The sequence below is a fragment of the Varanus komodoensis genome, unplaced genomic scaffold (assembly GCF_004798865.1).
Source record: "Varanus komodoensis strain SLA01 unplaced genomic scaffold, ASM479886v1 scaffold15, whole genome shotgun sequence".
Classification (NCBI taxonomy): Eukaryota; Metazoa; Chordata; class Lepidosauria; order Squamata; family Varanidae; genus Varanus; species Varanus komodoensis.
Window position 1 is genome coordinate 25,884,930 of NW_025335440.1, and position 19,975 is coordinate 25,904,904.

The 19,975-nt window shown below is 42.6% G+C and overlaps 1 protein-coding gene across 1 annotated transcript in view; it reads left to right on the forward strand.

Moving 5' to 3' along the window:
* The window catches only part of CUBN (cubilin), a 180,362-nt gene that overhangs the window by 105,219 nt on the left and 55,168 nt on the right, over positions 1 to 19,975 (forward strand). Inside the window, exons 35-42 of the mRNA XM_044424708.1 lie at positions 1,067 to 1,180; positions 2,804 to 2,932; positions 3,956 to 4,088; positions 8,092 to 8,297; positions 10,688 to 10,869; positions 15,071 to 15,263; positions 15,858 to 16,055; positions 16,930 to 17,076. Of these exons, the coding sequence (XP_044280643.1) occupies positions 1,067 to 1,180; positions 2,804 to 2,932; positions 3,956 to 4,088; positions 8,092 to 8,297; positions 10,688 to 10,869; positions 15,071 to 15,263; positions 15,858 to 16,055; positions 16,930 to 17,076 (1,302 nt within the window). The remainder of the gene's footprint in view (positions 1 to 1,066; positions 1,181 to 2,803; positions 2,933 to 3,955; positions 4,089 to 8,091; positions 8,298 to 10,687; positions 10,870 to 15,070; positions 15,264 to 15,857; positions 16,056 to 16,929; positions 17,077 to 19,975) is intronic.

Below are 19,975 nucleotides of genomic sequence, written 5' to 3' on the forward strand. Positions count from 1 at the left end.
GCAAGCTACATCTTAGAGAACTGAAAGCCTTGGCTGAGGTGTATTAAATCATGCAAGCCAGGAAAATATAAAGAGACACAGCAATTTTAGCAGTTGGAGTAATGTTGTTCCACTATACATGCTGTGCATGTGAACAAACCTTCCCTAGTCCCACAGCCCCTTCTTGGTGCCCACTGCAGTTTGGGGTCATCAGCAGTGCTTTTATTGGCTGTTTTTGCAGCACCACACAGGAGAATGGAAAAGGCACAGACAGAGTGTAAACTCCATTTCCAGTTAGTCACGTGCAGCTGTGTGTTGATCTGCAGATTCTTAAATAATACAATTGTTCCGGGACATCAGGAATTAGGATGTGGTATGGAGTTAGGATGTGAACTGAAGACAATTCAGTGACATTTCACATGGAACTTCAGACCATGATTTGGCACTGCTTCAGCTTCCCCACCCTAGTGCCCTCCAAATGTTTCAGATTACAGCTAGCATGGCTAAGGGCCAGGAATGCGAGAACTGTAGTAGTCAACCGGAAGGGAGCAAACATGGAGTCCTGCACTGAGCAGAGGGTTGGACCCAGTGACATTATTGGCCCCTTCCAACTTAGCATTCTGCGGATCTATGATTCTGCGATCCACAGGTGAGTAAGGCTGTGCTACATGGATGAGAAGTCAAAGGGACTCCGGCTTGGACCTTTGCTCCTCCTCCTCCTCCCATTCACAGTGACTGACTCCCTCCTTTCCTGCTTTAAGGCAACTACTTTCTGTTTGCCCTGCAACCTGGGACTGCAAACCAGGATGTGATATAAACCATAGTTTTTCTGGCTGGTTTGTAATAGCAAGCTAAGGTGTGCTTCTCTCTAGGGAAGGAAGAAGGGGATCGTGATGTGGGAAAGGAGCAGGAGCAGAAGAGGGCAAGGTCATGAGACTCTTTCACGGTCTCAGTATTAAGTTGTTCCATCCTGGAGATAAAAATGAACTAAATAAGTAACTGGGCAACTTTCAGTATGAAAATTCCAGTCAGTCCTTCTTAACCAAATTGAAAATCTGGTATATTTCCAACCTTCTTTTTTCAACAGCTGACCATGTTACCCTCTCATTCACTGAATTCGAGACTGAAGACAGAAGGCATAACTGCAGCACAGATTATGTGGAAATCCGGGAGGGAGATAATGACAATGCACCATTGCAAGGTACAGTTGCATTATTTGGATGGATTTTTTTTCAAAATGCATTTGTTCATGAACAGAATTGATATGGAATAAATGCCCCTTAGGGGTAGGAATGGTATTTCTGTACTCGTATTTCAGAAAATATCTTCCACAATGTATTTGGTAGTCCAATAATCAGGAGTACAATGTAGTCCTTGATGCAGAGAACCTATGGCCCTCCAGATTGTGGATTTATTGTTCCCCTGATCATTGAACATGCTGGCTGGGGATGATAGGAGTTGGAGTTCAACAACATCTGGAAGGGCATAGGTTCCCCAGCCCTGCTGTAAAAACAAAGTCATACAGCCTTTGTAGGATTTGTCTTTGCTACAGAGTGTAGGTTTGGCCCTGGAGCCATGGTTTTACTGCCTTTGCTTAAACTCAGGGTCAATGAACACAGATGTTCTCTTGCTTTCTGCAGTCACTTCTTCTTTTATATGACCATAGCAAATGCATCATCTAGGTTCTCTACCCAGAGCTGAACTGAATTTTTTCACCTTAACTTGTTCATACTAGCCTTTCCCTCCTTTCTTCTTCCAAGCAGATAAGGACAAAAGGCTTCTTAATAAAAGTCTTCATTATATTAGAGCTGGCTGGTTTTGTAATACAAAAGAAGAGTATTGCAGAAGTTAATCACCATAGAGACAAGTGAATTTAGAATACTGGCAATTAGGGAACTGGGACTTACTCATTTGAAGTTGTTTCTGAACCGAACATTTCTCCTTCCTCTCAAACCAAAAGGAACTGATTCTACCTTTGGGGTGGTTCATGCTGCTCATAGGCCAATCACCAAAAATGACTGATATGACTCAGCTGGCCTGCCCTTTTTACCTGAAGCTGTGCATTGGACTGATTACGTTTAGTCTGCCCATTCCTGTCAGAATGCTCAACTGAGTTTCCCAGAGAACTTGAAGCTGCCTGGTTCTACTTCGTTATCTGGCTTATCTCTGGATTGCTTGGCCTCAGTATTTCAGCTCAGCACTCCAATCCCACCTCTCCTTCTGCTTCTGAATCTGAGGCAACAGTCTTTGAAGGTTGCATTTACATGCTATTACTTCTCCATCCACTTTAGGGAGTTTACAGTGCTGCTCTGTGAACCACTGCTGAGTTAGGAACCCAACAAAGTCATACTTCTGGGACATACATGTAAGAGCCAGTTGTGGGGTTCCACAGTGGTGGCACAGACGAGAAAGGCAAGGCAGGAAAAGGAAGAGTATCATTATCATAATCTGGGTCCAGGTTCCCATTTTTCTAGAGTTAATGTAAAAAACTGAGGGTTAAAAGACCCCAGATTACCAGGTAAGCAGTATCAGGCAAGATTACATTGGGGATTGAGACACATAAAGAGAATAACAGTCATGGAGGCCCCTGCGTGTCAGTTGCTGGAGACTAGAGCAGGAGAGAGCTTTTGCCGTCTTGCTCCACTAGTGGGTATCCTAGAAGCATCCAGCTGGCTGCTATGGGAAGCAGCAGAATACTGCCAGATCCAGCAAAAAGCTTCTTTATCTTGATAAATGTATAACTCAAAGGAGCCGGGATGAAGGGCAGGTGCTGAGAGTCAGAGCAAACCATGCAAGCTTTACTTCTCTCGTGTTGTTTTTCCAGGCCGCTATTGTGGCATTGCCATGCCACATCCAGTAACTTCTTTCAGCAGTGCCATGTCCATTAGCTTTGTCTCTGACAACATCACTGCGGCCAAAGGATTCCGTGCCATTTTTTCTGCATCAACTTCTGGTATGTGTGTATTTGAATGCTTCTAGAGCACTGGCAGTCCTTGGAGATGTAGTCATTTCATTTGAAGGCTTTCCCTGTATTCCTCATCATGAGAAGCTCTCAAGAATAAGAGTGCTGGAGGGCTCAAGTCAGCACTGGGAAAGAGCAAGGCTGGTTGGAAAACCAGTACAGCCAGCTGGTGAAGATCAGGCAGTCTGTTGGGATCCAGGGCAAGCTGCTCAGGCAATGAGTAAGTGAAGAGCTTGCTATTATGAAGTGACTTCAGGCTGTAACTAGAGATGGGGGAGATATTCATTTAAATAATTCATTTAATTAATTTTAATGAACACTTCCCTAATGCCACACTTTAAAATCAAATCATGAAAAGAAACCTTGTTCTTCAAAAGTTGTAGTTCCCAAATTTTGCAATGAAGAGTTCCAATCAACATATGCATTTTTATGAAAATTGCACATACACCATATACATAGACCTGTGAGGGTGATGACAGTGAGGGCACGCTCGCAAGCTCCCCCTTCCATTCCAGCATCCCAGAATATGCTGACTGCCCCCTGCTTCCCAGCATTCCTGCAATAAGTGCAAGGACTGCAGTGGGTTTCTGTTCATGTGTGCTCATCAGTCTGGCTGCACATCGGAAGTGGGCCTAGCGGGCGCTGCAAGGCAAGTTGCTCCACGGGAGTTCAACCCCCGCATTCTGCATGCTGTCACATTTTGAGGTATGCTGCCCTGCACTTCTGGTTTAAAGTTGGTGCCAAACTGGGCACATAGAAAGCTGTCCTAGTGCTCAGGTTCAGCGTCAGCCACACAACTTTGTAAGATTAGGAAAACTGAGCCATTTTATTCCTGTAACCAAGATTTCCTACTCTGAATCATAAGTCTGTGATGAATATATTACTTTTGCCAAGAAGCAATGCAAAAGGGGAATTCCATGTTGTTCCAGCCTTCAAAATATGCAATCTGCTAGAGGTATTTTCTCCCTTTATGCACCTTCTGGTAGTTCATTTTTCTCCTGCTCTTGCTTGCAGCCTGTGGGGGTACCTACCATATGGAGAGAGGAGCCTTCAATAGTCCCAACTTTCCTGAACCGTACCCGATGAATGTTGAGTGTGTCTGGAACTTTCTGAGCTCCCCTGGCAACCGGCTCCAGCTGTCTTTCACGTAAATCGAATTTCCAAAGGGTTATTGTTCAGTGTTTTAATAGAGCTGCAGGAAGGAAATGCTGTGTTTAGTAGGAAATGTAATTACCAGCATGTAAAAGTGTAGCAGTGCCCACAACGACTTGGAAAGAGAACACAGTAGCAGCCATAAAAGGCTTGCCCTCACTTTCTTCTGCTGTGTTTAATGACCACGTAACACATTGGACTTTCAGACAATTGCATTTTGTGCTGTAAATGCCATTCCTCTAGTATATCACAAACAATGAGAAAGCATTATTACTATTCTCCTCCTCCTCCTCCTTTGGCTTCTGTAGACTTTCCTGCAAGACAAACAGTTCAGCTCTCTTACTAAGTCATTTGCAAGTTTGCCTATAGATTCCTGACAGATTTTATTAATAGAGCAACAATCATAATTCACACCCAAATATAACCAATTTTGAATTAAACTGGTATTCCAGTCATAAATAAATTTACTTCAGTCCATAGCCTCACAAGACAAAGCATGAAGCTCTTGTGTATGCTGCTTTCCCTGTTATTATTGTTAGAAGGGTATTACTGCATGCACAACTGAATTAATATATAGCATGGGGTCTTGTTTGGAAAGAATGGGAATGATCTTTCACGTCATGCACTGGGGTGCCTGTACCGGCAGGCATTTTGTGGCATGATTTTTATGCTAAAGAAAAGGTGCTCTCCTCTCTTCTGTGTTTACTGACCTCATGATGTGCCAGTAATATCTGCAAAATGCAGTCCTGTATGGCTGGATCAATTGTGTTAGATGTACCAAATGGTAGAGGTGCCCTTCCCTGGGACAGGTAGATGGTGCTGGAGTGGGGTGCCATCATCAACAACATTAATTCAGACATAATAGGCCAGTTCAGTCTGGGCTCACCACGAGCTTTTTAACCCCTGGTGAGCTGCTGCATTTGCCAGGCATCATTAAGAATAGGCAACCCCTCAATGGCATTGTGATATAATGCCTGAATGTGGCCACCATGGGCCATTTGAGGGTTACATAATCCTTGCATAATCCTATTACAAACCATGATGTAAATCATCCATAGTGAAGCTGGTGTGTCATGCAAGCTGGGTCAGTGATTCCAGTCCAGTACTGGGTTAATGATTACAATATAATATAATACAGTAGAAAAACCAAAGCATTGCTTGACTTTCTGACAGCACAATCCTATTCCTCTTTGCTCGGGAGTAGATCCCAAGGAGTGGGCCTTATCCCAGGTCAGTGTATACAGGATCACAGCCTAAAGTGCTTATCATGAAATTGAAGGAAATTTAGCTTATAACATGGCTACTAATCCATGCAATACGAAAAGCTGAAAGAGCACAGCAGGACAGTACGCAACATAAGAATCTATTTGGGGGAGGATTTTTTGATGAATTTAGTAATATAAAGCCACTTTTCCAAATAGATGAACAATGCAAAATGAAGCAAACATAGTTAATTCTTGCCATTACCAGGAAATGGCCAATCCTGTGTGTACGTTCATTCTAGGCAAAAGAACAAAGTATACCCACAAGTAATGTCCTCACTTATTACACATAAAAGCAACATACACAATCACAAACATGTACCCCAGTGCCAATGATGCCAGTAATTCACTTACTGCATACTCTTTCCTTTCCTTTCAGTGTAAGTAGTTCTTTCTCACGTTTTCATAACAAAAAGGAAAATTCAGTATTAATGGGAGGTCTTCAAACAGTCTATAAGGAGTCACTTATTATAAACCTTATCCAGTATCAGTTTTCTATCCATTTATTTGGCAACATGCATTCATCTTTTGAATACCGGCTTTGCAAAATTACCCCTTTCGCATGTTTGAAGGGGTAGCTCCAAATTACCACAAAGTGCATCCAGATGGGATGTGGGTTCTATTTCATAGTATCCTGTAGGCATGTGGATCCACTTAACATTGGTTAGAAATCTGAGAACAGGGGTATTTTATACATTAATTCTAGAAAACCCTTTCTGCTTTTATTTTATTTTATAATTCATGCCTAGCCATAAAAATACAATACTATTTTGCCACAGGAAAAATGAAGTTCAGTTAGCATCCTGAAGTTCAGATTAGTTCCTGATGTGCATAAATGCCCAGGACAATCCATTTAAGAAGAGATGCACCAACTGAACAGTTGCTGGTGAAATCTGAAGCCTTCCCATTTTAACTCCCTCTGCCTTCCTCACACCAAAAATTGTCTAGCACTTTGAAAGGAAATAGGGACATTAGCCATGTGCAGAATGCTAGAGCATCCCTACTGGGAAACATCACCTATCCTGTACTAGCTCATGACAGAAGAGGGTGTAAGTCTGATTTCCAGACGAAACTGAAGCTTATCCTGCATTAGCCATGTGTGGTATTTACAAGCGACACTCCTTTACCTGAAGGCTGTCAGAAGGCCTCTGATGGAAGGCACAGTTTATCTGAAGGGCTGCCCCACCCAATTCCAGTTAAAGCCTGATAAGAAGAGGGCCTGCTTAAAGCAGGGGTCTTGCACTGGCTCAGCGAGAGTGAGCCCCTGGGCAGCAGGCTAAATGGTCACAGAGGTCACAGCCTGCCTTGTTATAACAAGATGTATTGTTTCTCTGTTCAAACGATAGCAGAGTATATGTTGGGAGAGTGTTCTAACAGTGCTAAGGCTTGGTTCTATAAATGTGAAATGCTACCTGATCATGTGCAGAATTTCCTTCCCGATCAGGTTATAAATCTGGAATTACAATATACATCTTCCACATGAAAGGTTATTTCATTTCAACTAGAACTCCCATCGGCCTCAGCCAGCAAGGGAATCTCAGGGTTGCAGAGGATTTCAAATTATTAAGAGGTTAAGCAAATTGCTGAAGGAGAACTTTGCAAAAACCTGGCCCAACAGAAAGACAAAGGAATGGGTCCTCAATCAAATCAAGCCAGAGATTCTCCTAGAAGCAAAATGACAGAACTGAGGCTGTTATACTTTGGACACCTCATGAGAAGGCAGGACTCCTGGAGAAAACCATCATGCTGGGAAAGTCGAAGGCAGAAGAAAAGAAAGACCAACTAAGAGATGGATTGATTCCCTAAAGGAAGTCACAGCCTTGATCTTAGGAGAGCTGAATGGAACTGTCATGGACAGGACATTGAGGAGAGCTTCTGTTCATAGGGTTGCCATAAGTCAGAGATGACTTGATGGCACATAACAGCAAGCAAACTGGTTTCAACCAGGGCTTTTTTTTTTGTCATAGAACGCACCGGAACGGCGTTCTGGCACCTTTTTTTGATGGATTTTTCCAAGTGATTTTGAATCACCCTGTCGGGCGTAGCAGGTTGGCGGCAAACATCATTAACATAGTGCATGCGGGCTCCTTGTGTGTCCGCGCTGATTGTGAGGGTGCTGCTCAGCTTGGGACGCTGCTCGGCTTGGGATTGGTGTGTGTGGTCGCGCGCTGAGTGCTTACTGCTGGCAGCGACCATTATGTTTATGTGTGTGTAGAGTGACTGGCTACATGCAAAAGGTAAATAAGTTCTTTATTTCAAAAAAAGTTGGTGAATTGAAAATCTTTTTTAGTGTAAAAGTGTGACCCCCAAGACGTGAGTTCCGGCACCTTTTTTTTTTTTTTTTTTTACAAAAAAAGCACTGGTTTCAACTATCTGGAAGCAGCATGGAAGACAGGAAATGCTTCCTTCCAGATATGTGGGGAAGTAAGCTGGTGTCTCAGATGAATTAAATAATGATGCATCATAGAGAAGTTGTCTCCATATAGTGAATAGGAGACTGGAAAAAGTGGGGCACTGAGGCAGAGAGCGTAGGGCTAACCACATGTCATAACACTGCAAGGAGATGAAAGGTTCATAACTAACTTTCCTGCAATAGTGGCTGGCTCTTTTCTTTTTTTAAGAATAATGTTTTGTAAGGAAAAAACCTGGTCTGTATATAAATTTCCATTGTAATTTATTTTGAATTGCATGTATTGTTATATGAATTAATACATCCATATTACCTGCTGTACACAGGGAATTTCAGATAGAAGAAAGCGAAGACTGCACCAAGGACTATGTTGAAATCCGGGAAAACAATTCTGCTGGCCACCTGGTGGGACGATACTGTGGAACCTCCTTGCCAGTGAATTACACCTCCATCGTGGCACATGCCCTGTGGGTTAAATTTGTCTCAGATGGCTCAAACAGTCAAAGGGGCTTCCGGGCCACATTTGCTCACTGTAAGTAAATACTGAATTCAAAGAGAAGTGGTCATTTCACAGTTCATTTGTAAGTAAGCAAGGATGTTTCACCCTCTGTGGGATCAGTGAACAAGATTATAAATCTCCCTTAACTTCATAATACCTTTAGAACTGTTCAGCATTTGGATTTTAATTTTGTTTATATCTGTAATATATAGTGCTGAGATAAATGGTTATATTTTCACTGGACCATTAATCAGAGCTGGCCCTTAGATGTAGGCCTCATGGAATGAAGTTGAAAGAGGTGCTTCATCAAGTATTGCATTTCCAAGCCACACAAGGCCTTATATGTTAAAACCAGCACTGTGAATTGGATTTGGAAACATACAGGGAGCCAATGCAAATGGGCCAGAATTGATCTCATTTTTCGATTGGGTAAACTCCCTGATAGATTGTGAGAATTCTGTGGACATAATCTATCTTGACTTAGCAAAGCTTTTGATAAATTGCCCCATGAGATTCTGATTAACAAACTTGTTAAAAGTAGGCTAGATGGAACAACTATCAGGTGTATCCACAGTTAGCTACAGAATCAAACTCAGAGTGTTCATCAATGGCACCTTCTCAGACTGGGCAGAGGTAAAAAGTGGGATACTGAAGCTTCAGTCCTGAGCCCAGGGCTCTTCAACATTTTTATTAATGATTAGGATGAGGAAGTACAGGGAGCACTTCTTAAATGTGCAGATGACACAAAACCAGTTAGACCAGTTAATATCCAGGAAGACAGAAAGAAGATTCATGCTGATCTTGATAGGTTTGAGCACTGGGGTAAAAACAACATAATGAAATTCAATAGGGACAAATGCCAAGTTCTGCATACAGGAAAAAGAAACCAAAGGCATCATTACAAGATGGGAAATACTTGACTCAGCAATTCTGCAAGTGAGAAGCATCTTGGAATTGTTATCGATCACAAGCTGATATGAGTCTACAAAGAGGGCAAATGCTATTTCAGGCTGCATTAACAGAAGTATCACTTCCAAATCACATGAAGTACTATTTCCCCTTTATTCAGCACTGGCTAGGCCTCATCTGGAGTACTGTGTTCAGTTCTGGGCACCACAGTTTAAGAAAGATGCAGACAAACTGGAAAGGGTTCAGGGGAGGGCAACAAGAATGATCCAGGAACTGCAAACAAAGCACTATGAGCAGAGATTGAAATAACTGGACATGCTTAGCCTAACAAAGAGAAGATTGAGGGGAGATCGGATCGCATGCTGCAAGTACTTGAAAGGCTGTCACAAAGAGGAAGGCCAGGATCTCTTCTCAATCATCCCAGAGTGCCGGACATGACATAAGTGGCTCAAGTTACAGGAAGCCGGTGAGATATCAGGAAAAATTTCCTGACTGTTAGAGCAGTGCACCAGTGAAACCAATAACCTAGGGAGGTTGTGGGCTTTCCTACACTAGAGGCATTCAAGATGCAACTGGACCGCCATCTGAGAGGGATGGTGTAACTTGGAGTCCTGCACTGAACAGGGGCTTGGACCTGATGGCACTCTGGCCCCTTCCAATTCTACTATTCTATAATTCTATGATTGTATGATCTCATATGCTAGAAACATCTAGTCCTAGTTATTAATGTAGCTGCTGCGGTTACAGTTCTGAGCAGTCTTCAAGGACAGCCTCACATTGTCTACATTGCAGCAGTCTAATTTGGATGTTACCAGAGAATAGACTACTGAAGCCTCCTGTCCAGATAGGTGCATTGCTGGTCTGCTAGCCAAAGCTGGTGAAAGACACACCATTCCACTGGGGCCACCTGGGCTTCAAGTGATAAACATGGAGGACTTCCAAGGAGAACCTCCAAGCTATGAACCTGCTTGTTCAGGGGAAAGGCAGCCTTATCTGGAGCGGGTTTAAGCACCTTTCACCTGGTCAGAAGAGCCACCCACTAACAAATTTCAGTTTGTCCAGGTTGAGCTTCAGTTCATTATCCCTCATCCAGTCATCCAGGCACCAATTTAGCACATCCACAGCCTCACCTGATGAAAATAAAAAGAAGAAAGGCTTTGTGCCTTCAACGTACTTACGGCAGCACAGTCCAAATTCCAGATGAACCAACTCACTAAGTGGTATCTAACCTTGCACAACCTATCTATTTAAAATCACACAAAATTATCTCAAGGTCCTACTCCCTTTCACACAGTAACAAGCTCTGTGTGTGTTTCTGCTTAGTGGCACAGAGGTGACTGTGAATATTTAGCATAATTGTTACAGTAAAATAATGCAGCCAACAATCTTGTGAGAAGGAAGGAAACTCATGACAAATTACTTTCCTTGACTTTCAATCTATTTCCTAAGTCTATTTATACAACAAATTAATTTAATGGACATTCTGTAATCATCATAAACTTCTTATTTTTCAGTGTTTGGAAATAATATCGTGGGGAACCATGGACAAGTTGCTTCTCCACTGTGGCCAAGAAATTATCCACACCGCTCTAATTACCAGTGGACAATAACTGTTAATGCAACACAAGTTATCCATGGCCAGATCTTACAGATGGATATTGAAGATTTGTATAACTGTTACTATGATAAATTGAAGGTGAGCTTAATGTTGTGTGAGCTCCCCACACTTAACACTAAGGTGCAAATGAGTCATGAAGCAAAATTACAAGTCTGTCACAACCCATGTGTACTCTGCACATGGATATGGATATTTATGGATATGCTTTCAAATTCTGAATTAGTTCCAAGGTCAAGAATAACAGAAAAAGGATAATAAGGTTTACAACATAAATATAGCGAAACTGTGTGTTACCTATAAACAATTGGTGGTTGCCCACACTTAACAGATGCTTTCATGGAGCAGGGAAGCCCACTGTTCTGCTAATCCTTGTGAATAAATGGGACCGGTCCTAACACTGGGCAAGTGAGGCCTTAGATACTCTGCTGTGCGTGTGCATCAGGTGGTACTCACTCATGTTGCCTGAGCTCCTCGGCTGTTCTCTTTTGTTCGTTTGGTGGAGAACAGAGCTCTGGGTGTCATGCAGCTTGCCCACCAGGCCCTAAACCAGTGGTGGGAAACACCCTGTCCTCCAGATGTATTTGGACTGCAATCCCCATCATTAGAAGGCAGCATAGCCAATGGTGAGGGATGCTGGGAGTTGCCATTCAATATCTTCTGGATGGCCCTAAGTTCCCCACCTCTAAGCAAGCCTAACCTGCTGCCCATGGGTTTCATGGCAAAAGTTGTCCCCACTACTCTTATTAGTGCTATGCTGAAAAGTATCCCTCTTTCCCCCCATTTTATTTTTTGCCAAATGCACATTGGGTTAAAAAAATCCCAACTTCAAGTATAGCCGTGACTGATCAAGAAAGAGATGTTGGAGTTTTGGTGGACAGCTTGATGAAAATACTGGCCCTGTGCATGCTGCTGCGAAAAGGGCAGACTCCATGGTTGGCATAAGCAGGAAAGAAAGTAAGGATAAGATTACCAGCATCAGACTGCCCTTATCAAAATCTACAGTGCAGCTGCAATTATAATGCTGTATGCAGTTCTGGTCATGGCACCTGCAAAGAATACTGTGGAGTTGGGGAAAGTGCAGGAAAGGGCAACTAAAATTACTGAAAATCTGGAGAAACTCCCCTACAAGGAAAGGTTGCAACAGCTGAGATTGCTTGGGAAAAAAGTGAATGAGGGGAAGATTTGATGGAAATCCAGCATGCAGGGAAGGGAGGCGCAGTGAGAGGGCATCTGGCCACCATTCCCAAGGGCCAACCTCCCTGCCCATTTACTGCTACTGGCACCAACAGTGGCAGCAAGTGGGCACACCAGCCACCATTCCCAGTAACCAATCATGGTGCTGCTTCTGCAATGTTTGAGACATAATTTCTGGTGAGCACTCTCCGAACCTTGGGTATGCTCACCAGAAACTTGGGCTCCTGCAAAGCAGATAAGAGTCTGGGAAGCTGACAGGAGGTTTCCTCCCAAAGCAGATTCCTTGCACATCCCTAGTGCCCATAGACATACACACCAGTTGCTGGGGAACTTGGGCAGCTGGTTGGCCCCTGTGTGAAGGGAATGCTGGACTAAATGTTGGTGTGATCCAGCAAGGCTCTTGCGCTCTCATTCATGTTGACAGAGATGGAAAGGAGTAGAACATTTCAGAGGAATTCTCATGGAGTGCTTAGGAAGAAGTCAAAAAGTGTGAACAAATGTTCTGTCTCCCACTGTCCAGTCATTTCTTCTGCAGTCTGTCGCATTCTCAGTTTCCCATAGTCCAATAAAATCCCAGGAGAAAATATCATTAGGTAATTCCTTCCACAAAGTTTTTCAGCTTGGGAAACACAGGGCATCTGGCAGGCTACACACAGAAAGAAAATGCACATGCAGGACCCTCGGGCACCTCACACTAACGAGGTAAGTTCAAAAGTACCATGAACATAAATGAAAGAGCACCACAGGGATGAGGCAGAACAATGGAAGCCTCAGATATGGGGAAAAATGTTCAGGAAACTGGAGCACAGATTTTGCCACAAACTAGCACCATCTCTTTCACAGGGTGCCCCTCCCTCCACATACATACCTATGGTCCATGCATCCATACCTGGAGGATGCAGAATGGTAGCTCACCTGTGAACAGGACTGATGCTTTTGCCACATGCAATGACAGCACAGAGAAACAAAATACTGAAAGGAAAAAGGAAGAGATTACAAAGTGCTAAACCCCTGCCAGTGCGGAGCCTTGCCTAGAAAAAACCCACTGAGAATTTTTCCTCCACCTGGAGAAATTCAGTAAAATCTCTCCTGCCTCCCCCCAGCACACACACACACTCCTCTGTCCACAAATAAGGTGGAAAATTCTGAGAGGCCATTTGTGCACAGTTCTAGATCTTACTGTCAGTCTGGGAGGCTTCTACAATGTGTACAATGGAGAAACAGAGGAGGGCATCTTGTCTCTTGACTCTTAGAACAGCAGCTGAGGCCAGCACATTATAGCCTCTGCCTCCTTTCATTTTTTCCAGCTTCCCCTGCTGTGCTTCCCCCATCACAGTCCATCCCTTACAATGGCTGACCCTTTCCCTTGTCTCCAATGACCCCAGCATAAAGGACAGCTTTTGTTCCTTCTCAAATGCGTTCCAGAGCCAAGAGGGAACTAGTAAGCTAGCCTTTCTCTGCAGGACCTACATCATTGGCATTGTTAGGATTAGGCCTTGTTAAACCCCCAGAGTTCATTTTTTCTTTTGAATTTTTATTTGCAATTACAACAAAACAAAACTGTGTGTGTGTGTGTGTGAGTGTAAAGATAAAATAACTGCAATCTAAAACCACTAAGAAATGTATTCATTTGCATAAGAAAAATGTATTCATCTGCAATTATCATTTATAACACCATTGATTTTTTAAAAGTTTTGCAGTTCTCTTTCAAATACTTATTTTAATATTAACAGCCCATACAAAACTATAGAATATGCATTCAAAAGCAGCAAGAGTACAAAATTCTTCAGCCCATGCAAGGATATTTTTTGTTTATCCCTGTTACTACTGCCTTGTGACATTTTGTTTGCTAAAAAGAGACAGCAGGAATCAGTTTGTGGGACTCTCTCAACATGCTTAGGATGCATCAATCACCAAGGAGTAAGAGCCATTGAACTTCTGAATAGACATGTATAGGATTGTGTGCTTAACTGCTTCCTTTCTTAGTATTTAGCGAGTCTGGCTAGACCATTCCTGAATGACTGTACTCGTGATGAGAGACAATCACACTTGTGTTCAAAGGAGCTGTCTGCCCAAGAGTTTCAAAGGGACAATCTATACAGCATGTTAAACATGCTTTTAAAAAGAGTGTTTAAACTGGCCACTTTTATTTTAAGGCAAAGCAGGCCTTTGGAGCCCCAGCCCTGAATACAGGCCATGCAGTTTACCTGCCAGTCTCCAACAGAGGGCTGTATGCCTTCCCCATAGTAAATAGGCAAGCAAATGGAAATTGAAAAATAATTTTGGCAGAAAAATAGTGTTTGGGTGTGTGCGCATGTGCATATATGTGGCTAGTTTAACTACACATTTTAAAAATCATGATTACTGTAATGTGTAATTTAGTTTAATGCTCCCCAGTCAGTTTTAGTGCAAAATACTGGAAAGAAGAGAGAAATTGGTCCAAGCTGTTCTGAAAAGGGCCTAAAGTGTAGGTGTCACAGACCTTGTGCAGGTGTTCAGGAGAAGGCACAAGGCCCTGAAGTGTGTGCTGGAACACAGCTGTGCATGCTTACCTCACCCCATTACACCTCTAGCCCCTCAATTCAGACCTTGTCTGCAGAACCAGCAATGTCTGAACAGGAATCCTGCTCACCTTTGCTGCAGCGTGAGGAGAAAGCTCGGTGTGACTGTGAGTTCTGCTTTATCAAGAAGAAGTCATGGTGAAGAAGCAACCTGCCATGCGTTCTCTTGAATGGCTGAACAGGGCTTTAATCACAGTAGGGGACAAAGCCGCGCTCCCATCTCATTCATTTAGAGAGGATGAGTTTGTTTCCTCCTCACTTTGTAATCTCTTCCTTTTTCCTTTCAGTATGTTGTTGCTCTGTGCTGTCATTGCATGTGGCAAAAGCATCAGTCCTGTTCACAGGACTGCATAATTATGCAGTGTGGTAGCATTACTACTCTCTAAACAGGTTGAATACCAGGTCTATAATCAAAGCCATTGCACAAAGGACATACCTTTCATTTCTATTTGCTAAAATATGCATGTTGTGCATTTTAAAAATAAATAATATGCCGTTGTTAATCTATTCTTGTGCTGTTACAGGTGCATGATGGGCCCAACACACACTTTCGTCTCATTGCAGTATATTGTGGTGTAACACCCTTTTCTTTCACTTCCTCTGGAAGCTCTGTTACTCTCCACTTCATCACTGATGGCTCTGTAAATGGAAAGGGTTTCCTTTTGAACTGGTATGCTGTGGATGCTGTTACAGATTCTGGAAATACCATTCCAATAGGTTTGTGTGCCATCCATGTAGCTAACCCACCTGTGATCATAAGTGACAAATAACTGATAGAAATAAAGACAAAGAAGGTGTATAATTCTTGGCATACGGTTGGTTGATCTGCAGGCTGGAATGGTATACAAACAAGAATTGTTCCTCTGAACAAAATTCACATTTTTTTTTCATAAAAAGGATGAAAAGAACTTGAAAGTTTTTTTTTAAAAAAAATGTAGGAAAAAAACATAACTGAGAGATTTACCCATCTAGGCTTAGGACTTCGAATGTTTATATCTTAAAAGATTGAATCCTTGTAGAATCAGCCATGTTTGTAGCTCTGAATCAGCATTATCTACATGTGTGTGTGTGTTTGACAGTCCCCTCATCTTTAACCACTCTAGAGCAGGTACAGCATAGTCCTCTCCTTGTTTAGGACAGCTGTACCTACTGAATTTGACTACATGAAGATAGGTAGAGCCTCTGAGCTCTCTACCTTGGAATGTTATATTTTGATCCCAATACCTGCATGCACACACAGAAAGGAGCAATTCTGTTCAACGAAAGGAAAATATAGCTCTTTTTAAAAGCTAATTTGCTCTTTTGCCATAGGTGCCTGTGGAGGGTTCTCAATTACCCGTGAAATGCCTTTATTCCTATTCTCACCTGACTGGCCTGCAAACTACAGAAATCATGCCAATTGCTCATGGGTTATCAGAGCACCAGACTCCACAGTGGAGTTCAACATCCTTTCCATGGACATTGAGTCTCATCACTCGTGTAACTATGATTCACTTGTCTTCAGAGATGGTGAGAATTGTCTGCACATTCACCTTCCACTACTGTGGGCTGCAAATGGAAGGGCCAGGTTATTAAACCCCTGTGATTTCTATCAAAAATTAAAATTAAAGTGACTTCCCATGCTTTCCGGCTTCATCCACCTGAATACAGTGGTACCTTGGCTCACGAATTTAATCCATTCCAGGACTCCGGTCATGACCCAAATTGGTTGTGACCAAGTCAAATTTCCCCATTAGGCTCAAAGTAAATAAGGTAAATAAGTAAATAAACCAATCTGTTCTGCAACTATTTGCAGCATGAACGCGACCATCTCCCCCTCCCCCCCAGCACAACCGTGATCGCGCCGTGCAGGGAAGGTGGGCGCGCTTGTGATTGTCACCTGATGCAGAGTTCGCAACCTGTGGCAAAGTTTTTATGAAATTTCTGTTCGTGACCCGATTTGGTTGTGAATTGAGGAGTTTGTGAGCCGAGGTACCACTGTATCTGCCTCTGGCTTAGCTAGCCTGGACTCTTCCATGTAGTAAGAGGCTTCCACATTTTGCTGCTACTACACAGTAGCTGTTTCCAGTGGCCACCGTGTGCATTTTCTAATGTATAAACTGGCCCTTAGACAACTCTGAGTTTGATATTCAAGTATATTTTAATGTTTCATCTTTACTTATCCCTTAAGTCCAACTGCATAGAGCATTCCAGAATGTGTTGCCCCTTCCTGAACTGCATGGCTTGAACTAAATTACCTGACATGGTGTGGCTATCAATGTAATTAAACTGGTGAACCGAATGAGAACTTCTAACCATAACATTTCTTCTTCAAATAAAGTATAGTTCCTTCACAGGTAACAAGTATAGAAACCAATGCACCCCATTCCATTATTTTTCATAGGAGACAATGTTCTGGCACCAGTTCTCTCCACTCTATGTGGTCGTGAAATTCCCGGACCAATAAGATCAACGGGGGATGCCATGTTTGTTCAATTCACTTCTGATAGAAGTATTACTGGTGCTGGATTTAATGCTTCTTATCACAAAAGTAAGTTGCCTTTTAAAATATTTCTATGTGCTTTTAAATCAGATTTAAGTGGGGAAGTAGAAAGTAAATAGACTTGTTTTATTGGATTGACTTCAAGCAACACAATAGCCCACATTCTGAGTAGGGGTTGAGTATGGGATGTTATTGACAATGGCTTGTTGTTTCATGTTGTCTGAATCCAACTATGCTAACAATGATTGGTTAAGCCAAAATAACCTACAGTTCACAACCCATGAAGAGAACCCCTGGGAATGGGGACAGAATGGAATCCCAAATCAAAGGGGACTCATGAGGCCACCTAGAAAGGCCTCAGCAATTATAGGCGGCCTATAAATACATGCAAATAAAATACATGTAATCTGCCTTGAGTCCCCATCTTGGGCACAGGAGGAATATAAATAAACAAGTATGATGCTCATGACGATCATGATGATGTTGGGAGCCTGCAGTACCTATTCTGCCACCAAGCAACCTGCTAACACTCTGATCATATTTTTTTGCATTAATCTATCTATTCTTTACACTTATATCTTGCCTTATTTCTTCTCACAAGGAACCTAAGCTGGCTTACTATGAATCTGTTGCATTGTGTTTTTCAAAAAACATTCCCCATTCATTATTTTTCCAAACTCGAGTTCAGAACAGCTGCAAAATTGCTAAAGAAGGAGTTGACAATAGTCATTTGGCACATGCGTGCTAACAAGCCCTTTCTCTTATGGGCAGATTTGCAAGCTGCCTTTGCAATATTGAGGGTGGTTTTGTTTTTTCACAAAAGAACATGGAGCATAAATTGCATATAATGAAACAGTGCAAAGTTTTTATGTGGTTAGAAATTGCATAAGAGCCTTAGTGTGCGAAAAGAAAGCACCCACCCTGATGTACATGATGAAAGCTCAGTTGGCCCGAGTTGGGCTTTGAAGAGAAAAATGTCTCTAATTTGGACATACTTTTAAATGATAGAAAGGGAGATTCCTTCTAGTTCTTTGCAGATTTCTAAACAATGGCTCTGTAAAAAGTTGCATTTTCCTCTGTCAAGGAATTAATACCTCAGATGCTGTAGGTTTAGCATGTCAGCAACAAAATGTGGCAGTTTGGCTACGAGGAGCTAGCCAGCTAGTTGGCCAGACAGAGCTGAACTGAAATGCTACGTTCAATATTCTCTCCCTCTATCTGATACTTTAGTTGTGTGTGTGTCAGGGGAGGAACCTCAGTCCCAGGGCCAAATCCAGCCCTGCTGAAATCCTAGTCTGACTCCCCAGGTTTCCGTCCTCAGGCCAAATCAACTCTCCTCCGATCACTTTGTCTGATGGTTTCCTGGGCTTTGTGCAGCTTTTCCTCATACTAAAAGGTTAACATCTCTTTTGTAAGATTAAGTTACTGGAAGGAAAATTTTAAAGCTGTAATTTGTTGCTGGGGGTGGGATGGGGGGATTGTAATTTAAGACATGCTTTTTTTATCCCTCTGGCCATACTCCTCTTTCCCAATGACCCCCTTCACTACTGGAATGCAGCCTCCGAGAGCTTCTCCAAAGTGAATTCAGCCCTCCATCTGGAAGGGGTTCTCCCACTTTAGGGAGTCACTTGGCAGATATTTCTGTTGCAGTGTGTGTCCGGGCTAACTGATACAAAGCTTTTTAAAATGGAAAAACCTTGTGCATATTTACTGGTAAGCTATACAATATACACGTGATTCTTTAAAAAATATGATTTGCACACAGACATACATTCCATGTGCTTAAGTGTTTGTGTACTAAAGTGTTTTTTTTTTTGAAAACTTCTTAATATGGCAAAATCACAAAATAAGGTATTAATTCCAAGAAAGGTTGCATATAGTTTGCCCTATTCTGACCATGTGTGGAAGTCCATGGGACATCACAGCCGCCTCAGAGTGGCTTAGGAACAGACAACTTAAGTGGTAAAATCTGGTTGCAAGATTTTGGATAGTTCCAAGTGATGTTAGGATGGTCATGTGTCCCCTATGACAGTGATGGCAAGCCTTTTAGAGACCGAGTGTTCAAATTGCAATCCAAAACCCACTTATTTATCGCAAAGAGCCAACACTGCAATCAAATCTGAAAACAGAGGTTTTAGTTTAGAAAAAACAACTCACAGCCAGTCCAAGCAAATATGTGTGTGTGTGTCCTTGGCGGCACATGGAATGCCCATGCGAAACCTTGAACAAGTAGCTGCTAATGAGTTGTGGCTTGTGAGGTCATTGCCTGGTGCCACTACTCCTTTCTGAGCATGCTCATGGCCCCTATGGGCGAAGTTATCTGAAGCTTGGCTGCTGGGATGATGGTGGGGTGACTTGGCTCGCATGCTGACAGAGAGGGCTCTGTATGCCCGCTGTGGCATGTGTGCCATAAGTTCACCGGCACTGCCCTAGCCCTACCCTGGTGCACTCCCCTAACCCTAATACAGGGGCAAAATTCCACACAAAAGAGGGCAATTTTGAAAAAGCCTTGCTTAAATAGCTTTTTCTGCACTGCTCATCTTTTCTGCCCATTCTAAACACTTTCCAACCATCAAAATCATGCCAGGAAACCACGTTTTTGTAACCCTAACCCTACCCTGGGACACACCCCTAACCCTAATAGAGGGTGAAAGTTCCACTGAAAAGAGAGGGATTTTGAAAAAGCCTTCCTTGAGTAGCCTTTTTCGCACTGCTCATCACTTCTGCGCATTCTAAACACATTCCAACCATCAAAATCATGCCAGGACACCTCGTTTTTGTAACCCTAACCCAGTCATAGTGAACCTTTTAGAGCCCGAGTACCCAAACTGGAACCCAAAAGCCACTTATTTATCACAAAGTGCCAACACTGCAATAAAACCTTAAAATGGAGGTTTTAGTTTAGAAAAACAACCCACAGCCAGTCCAAGCAAATTTATACATATCC